Below are 6,750 nucleotides of genomic sequence, written 5' to 3' on the forward strand. Positions count from 1 at the left end.
CACTCAATTGACACATGAGATTAAACGATGCCCTGGGAATGGCCTTCGTTGAGGGCCATGGCCTGACTTTGACCTACCATAGGGCAGCAGACTGGAAAGGTGCGTCTACTATTTTGTACTAAACGATCCTCCTCAGGACTACATCGCAGGGATAACAAGAAGACAGGACGGCGTCAAGACAAGACGACGGGAACAGCAAGACCAGGGGACATCAGAACAACACGACAAGGATAGCAAGACAGCAACTCTCCCAGGACGGCAAGGAGGGTATGGGCGGGAGAAAAGGGAGCAGCACTAGGAGGACAGGCGGGAGGAGCTACCGCAGTGGGAGTAGGTGTCTATGCGCTGGCTGACCTCCCGCTGGGCACGCTCGAGAAGAGAGAAGCTCGGGGTCGACTGAGAGGGAGCTTTTAGACAGCAGGATGCGCGGTGCTCAAAGCTGCTGAACTAGGATTCAAAATTAGAAAGGCTCCAGACTTCTCAAGATACGCCCAGCAGTAAGACGTCTACTGCAGACGGCTTGTGACACGGACCGATGTCATCAACAGATGGCAGCCTGTCGGTTTAACCAAGTGGTCAGCCCACGGAACGTACAGATTGCCGAGATGTTAGTCAACCTGATACCGGCGATTACGAGGTTCATGGATGAGCAAACGAGCCATGCCTGCGATTTCGGGCTGAAGGTTAACTGACTTCGATGCCAGACGTATGTGAATTATCATCGGAGACCTCCCCCAACAGCAAGATGCGATATGAGATCCTCTCCCCACAGGTCCTCAAGGCCTGCAAACTATAACAGTTGGTTGTCGGGTTCCGTGCTCAGCGCGGTCGCGCCCGTGGTTTCATCAGTGGGGCGGCTCGGAACAAGCCGTGGTGTGGACAACGCTACGCCGGCTCTTACTCCGTCGGTATGTGAAACTGTGAGTACGGAGAACAGGCGGCATGCACCATTGCACTCGTGCGCTTATAAGGCGCCGTTTCTCTCAGCATCAGGCGTGGCCCGTGGGTGCTTTCATTACACCACTCAGCTAAGCCAGGCCTCACTCAACAACTGCTGCCAACTACGTGCAGTCATGCACATGCTAGCGGCCGGGGAGCGCCGCGACCAAAAGGGAAACGTCCGTTGGAATGTGCTCAGCCGTGGCCCGCCTCCCCCCCGTGGTGCACTCCGGACCACGGGCTCGCGTAAGTGGCCCAAAACAAACCGGTCTCCGTTTCACTTCATACCGGCTGGGCGGGACAAGCTCCATACCGCTGGGCGCCGACGCGCCCGCAAAGGCTGAGTGTCGCCGCTCGGGCGAGCGTCCCCACCGCGCCGACCGGTCCGACCGGCCGGCCCGCCGCCGCCGCCAGCCGCGGCCACGCCTCCGCCGCGCGGGCGCCCTGGCCGTGAAAGTCACCTGTTTCTCTCTCTCCCTCTCTCGTCCGGCGCGCGGCGGATGTGTGCCGCGCCTCCCGCAGCAGTGGGTCAATCGTATGGGCGGACACGAGGAGGCGCAGAGCGGCCGGCGACGCGCCGTCCTCGCCGCCCGCGGGGGGCGCGGTCGGCGGACGAGGCGCGCCGCCGCGTGGGAGGTGGCGCGCCGCGGCCCGCGCCGCCCGAGCGCGCCACTGCCGGACGCGCGCGCACGAAGACGCTCCACATTCGCGGGCTCGGACAGCACGCGTCAGCGCCGGCGGAGATGGCGCGCCTGTGCAGCTGCAGGGTCGGTGGCGCCCCCTGTGGTGAGCTGCGAGGAGCTGCAGCCGAGAGTCGGTCGCGGCACGAGAGAGGGAGGAGACCTGTGCCAGGGAGATGCTCTGGTCTACGGCAGATGGGTCAGTGACGACGGCTGTCTCGGCACAGGATCTGAAGAAAAGCAGTAAATTTTGCTGATGCACACATCTTTAAGGCTGTCCTAGCGGCCTGCTGATGCGTTTGTTGTAATGAAGGCCACCAGTACTGAATGTCATCTACATAAAGAGCAGCTCATCGCAGCGTTAAAACTTTGTGTAACCTTATGATAGAAAACCGGGCCCTGATTCTGGCTTTTTGAGTTACGCGTCCGATCATATATAAGAGGCACAAGCTGTTGCCACTGGGGCTGTCTGCCCGCGGACTCGGCTCCCTCAAATCAACTAGTTTGTAATGGATTCGGTTGAAGCTGATCTCGTCCAGTGCACACTGAGGCCAGCGGGGTCGGCCGACCAGGCCCCGCCGGCTCGGTCAGCATGCCAGAGCCAGGTCACGTGACCGGCCGGCCGGTACGGGGTCCGTCGACCGGACACGTCACAGGTGAACGGCGCAGCACACCCCATGGACCTCCGCCCAGCCACAGACCGTGGGCACCGGCGTCCTCACAGGTGAACGGCGCGGCACACCCCATGGACCTCCGCCCAGCCACAGACCGTGGGCACCGGCGTCGCTTGCAGTCGCCGCAAACCGTGATTAACGCCTTGAGATGAGCGAACGTAGCCCAGCAATTGTTGGCTATTCTGTGCGATGTGTTGTAACGAATGAGGCGACTGAAATGCTACGGCCGTTTGCTGTCCGGGCTGCGTGCCCAATGCTAACGCGGGGGGCTGACCTCATACAGTCACCCTACATCGAAATATGGATGACCATGGAAAAATCAGATATGTGGCAGCCGTTTCTGAACCACGCAGCGTCAAGGTCAGGAGCTATTCCAGTCCACGCAGCACTGCGAAACATGGAAAAACAGCTTGGGACAAACGCACGCTATTGCAGAACGTCTGCGGATCTACGGCGCTCAGTCGCCCTGCCAGGTATGGCTCCAGGGCGTGTTCTCATCCGCAGCTGTCTGAGCGGACGTAGATCGTCTCCACGTGACAGCGGTGAGTCACGCGTCCGTCTGAAACTATGCGCTATTGGAACAGCCACCGCTCGCATATCTTGCTTGAGTTCAAACACAGGCGCTAATGGAAGCTGAGAGTTCCCCAAATCACGTTACGAGCCATTGCTTTTCTGGCAATATTTGTAAATACTCGGCGCCAGGCACACTTTGTAATGTGTTCGTCACATACCCATCGGACCAGAAACTGGGGAACGTCTCATAGCCTTGGTAAACATATAAAGTGATTACCATTCGTTGTTTATTGATACACATGTCCCAAACATGCACTAAAACGGTACAAAGTCTGTGCGATGACTAAACCATGACATCCAAAAACTACCGTACGGCTGCTAACGGAGGGCCGCATGAACGGTAGGATTCATGGCACGAGGCTGGATTCACCTACCGAGGGCGCCAGACCACGGTAGGCGTCCCGGGCTTGGGGCGGAGGTAACTGCACAGTGCCACAACAATATCACACGCAACCGAGTCTGCAAGGCGTATCAAGACCGGCAGCTTACCCAACAGACCCAAATTAGGCTTCGGTCTCTGCAAGCTGCGTATGCCTGAGCCCGCCGCGCTCTGGCCGGCATTCCAGCTCAGCTGTCCATCGTATAAGTGGGACAATGAAGGCTGACTGACTGGTCTTCTGGCAAGAAATGAGTCCGACCTCTGCTTGAAGGACAATGCAATCGAACGATTTTACAACTGGCAGCGTCTTGGAAAGTACATGCGATGCCTGTCACTCGCTCGCTCGCTCAAAGGATCCTGTTGCGTCGCCCCTCATGTGGCTTGGCGTCCCTGGACTTTTTCTATTGCTCAGTGCTTTTATCCCCCTCAATCCAATCTCGCAACGACACAATCGGAAAGTGGTTGACATGCAGGGCTCATTACAGGAGGAAAGTACTTTGGAAATGTCCGATACAGACAACACAAGAAATAACCCACTATCCTTCTAGTTTGATAAGGCGGCAATTCTGGAAACCTGAAAGGTCCACCGACCAATAACCGACAGTTCCCGGTGCTTAGAGCTCCGCTCCACCCTCCATCCACCCAAAAGCAGATGTCCACTGCTCTTCAGCGACGCTACTGCTTTCCATTTCCCTACCGACCTACAGCCAGCTTTCCGGAACGCCATGAGCCGACGAACGGAACACATACTGTCCATATTCCCCTCCGAACACCCGTAACACACACCCTTAATGTCGCGAGCGTACATGTGTTCAGTAGGATTGCATAGAGGTTACGACTTCCCAAAACATAACGACAATGGGATATGTTTCAAGATCCGCCAAAATTAGCTAGACTACAAGCCCGTGTACCGCGCTCGTTACCAGCCCAGCTGCATATGCGTATAAACACACCGGTGAGCAGCGTTTAGTCCAAACAGGGACAATACGGAGCAATGACGTCATTACATCTGGGCCGGGCTCGTCCCGCCTGCCGGCGCCAGTCTCCCGCGTCTCCACCGAGGCGGCTCAGCAGCCCACCCAGCATCAGGTCAGCAGTCACCAGACCGGGCAGGCGTCCTCCCAGCCCCGCAGCAGCTCCCGCTCCCGGCTCCGCAGCCCACCCAGCATCAGGTCAGCAGTCACCAAACCGGGCAGCGTCCTCCCAGCCCCGCAGCAGCTCCCGCTCCCGGCTCAGCAGCCCACCCAGCATCAGGTCAGCAGTCACCAGACCGGGCAGCGTCCTCCCAGCCCCGCAGCAGCTCCCGCTCCCGGCTCCCGGCTCCCGGCTCCCGGCTCCCGGTTCCCGGCTCCCGGCAGACGGGACTTCGGTGCCGTAATGTGCGACGCCTGGAGCTCGGAGGCCACTTTCGTGCCACGCCACGCTCTGAGCAGTCATACGGTGCCCGGGATCGGCAGGCGCAGGAGCTGACACCGGCGCACCGGCTGACACTGGCGCACCGGTTGACACTGGCGCACCGGTTGACACTGGCGCACCGGCTGACATTAGCGCAGGAGCTAACATTGGCGCACCGGCTGACACTGGCGCAAGAGCTGACACCGGCGCACCGGCTGACACTGGCGCACCAGGTTGACACTGGCGCACCGGCTGACATTAGTGCAGGAGCTGACACTGGCGCACCGGCTGACACTGGCGCAGGAGCTGACACCGGCGCACCGGCTGACACCGGAGCACCGGTTGACACTGGCGCAGGAGCTGACACTGGCGCACCGGCTGACACTGGCGCAGGAGCTGACACTGGCGCACAGGCTGACACTGGCGCAGCGGCGGACACTGGCGCAGCAACTGACACTGACGCCCCAGCAGCTCAGCGCCCTCCCTCGATGGTCTGGCGCAGCAGCTGGTACTGGCGCAGCTGGTCCGGCCCCAGCGAGGGCGCCAGCCCGGCGGCAGCCTCCAGCAGGTCCGACTGCAGCAGCTGGATGGGGGCCGCCTCCTGCGTAGCTTCACCTGGAGGGAGGCGCACGTCGACAGCGCCGACACAACGGCGTTTATTGGCCGCCCGGCGCTATCTGCCAGTGCATCGCAAACAGTGGTCCCCGATATAGGGCCGTTCTTTAGAAATAGGCAAACATCCGCCTGCACAATTAAAACGGTGTTAGTTCTACCAGCCTTTCGTGCAGGGAATGATTTGTGGCATGAAAAATTGCCGATAAGGTAGTTGACCATGCTAATCACATATATCATAGATATAAAGTCTCAATGTACACAGCCCTGGAACGATAACCTGAGAGCATTATGTGTAAAATTTTCGTCGCCGACCTACATTAGATCCCTGAATTTACTATTCTTTACCAAAAAGCCGGCGAACAAACGCACGAAAACGAACATTCGTACAACTTGTGTTCCATTGGTTTATTTTTCTAGCACGACGGTAAATAACAGGGAATAAAAACACGCCTACTGTCGGTGACGACATTACCACACTACGAGGGCCTCATGTGGCCGCATCCTGTTTATCCGGGACAAGCGCCGCAGACTGTCGGCACGCGGCCAGCCCGGCCCGACCCAGCCATCGGCCGGCGTACCTCGCTCCACCATCTGGACGGCCCGCTCGAGGGCGGCGCGCGTGGCCTGCTCGCAGAGGGCGTACACGTCGGCGCCCGTCACCACCTGCGGCAGGCGCGCCACCACCGCCGACAGGTCCACATCCGGGGACAGAGGCAGCCTGAGGACGGACGGCCCTCAGGTCAGGTCAGGTGTCACACTGGAGCCGCGCGGGGCCTGCTCGCAGAGGGCGTACACGTCGGCGCCCGTCACCACCTGCGGCAGGCGCGCCAGCGCCGCCGACAGGTCCGCATCCGGGGACAGGGGCAGCCTGAGGACGGACGGCCCTCAGGTCAGGTCAGGTCACTCTGGAGCCGCGCGGGGCCGACAGTGGACGCGGTGGCTCCACGGTCCACAACCGCCACCACGCGGCTCAGCTGCTGGAGCGTCTCGCACTGACAGCGGCGGCGCTGACGGCGCCCGCCTGCTCAGGCCACTGGAGACCGGTCAGGACAGTGGCGACGACGGCGGTCGGCCGGGTCATCACAACACGTGGGGCATTACAATCGCTCGCCATCAACAGCCAGCGAACTGCAACCGCTCCACTGGGGTGAATGATTATGGATATCTGCGGCAAACTATATTTGGAATGTTATCTGGGCCATAGTGCGAAACACTGGGATGGCTTAAAAGAAAGAAAAAAGCCGGGCGGGGCCACCAACCCTCGGAAGGTAACAGCGCAAACGGAACAATCACTACTCGCACGCCAATCCATTGTGATGAGGCAGAAAAATCGTGACAGCGCAGAACAAGCTGCCAATACGTGCCAATGTATCTCAAATAAGCTGGTCACAGGGTGCTATGAAGTGCACCGCTATTCACTACAGGCTTAGTCACAGATTGCGTCGTCTGTCGTCTGCCGAACCCGTCGGGGCGGGGAGGGGGGGGGGGGGGAGGG

At 59.7% G+C, this 6,750-nt stretch overlaps 1 protein-coding gene across 1 annotated transcript in view; it reads right to left on the reverse strand.

Annotated features, from left to right (window-relative positions):
* Nucleotides 1-3,083: 3,083 nt before the first annotated feature.
* Nucleotides 3,084-6,750, reverse strand: part of LOC119112875 (peroxisome assembly factor 2) — a gene marked incomplete in the record, with an annotated part of 57,873 nt that continues 54,206 nt past the window's right edge. The window contains 2 exon segments of the mRNA XM_037237170.1: nucleotides 3,084-5,255; nucleotides 5,834-5,966. Of these exon segments, the coding sequence (XP_037093065.1) occupies nucleotides 5,113-5,255; nucleotides 5,834-5,966 (276 nt within the window).

This window comes from Pollicipes pollicipes, unplaced genomic scaffold (genome assembly GCF_011947565.3).
Source record: "Pollicipes pollicipes isolate AB1234 unplaced genomic scaffold, Ppol_2.1 Scaffold_2555;HRSCAF=2994_pilon_pilon_pilon, whole genome shotgun sequence".
Taxonomy (NCBI): Eukaryota; Metazoa; Arthropoda; class Thecostraca; order Pollicipedomorpha; family Pollicipedidae; genus Pollicipes; species Pollicipes pollicipes.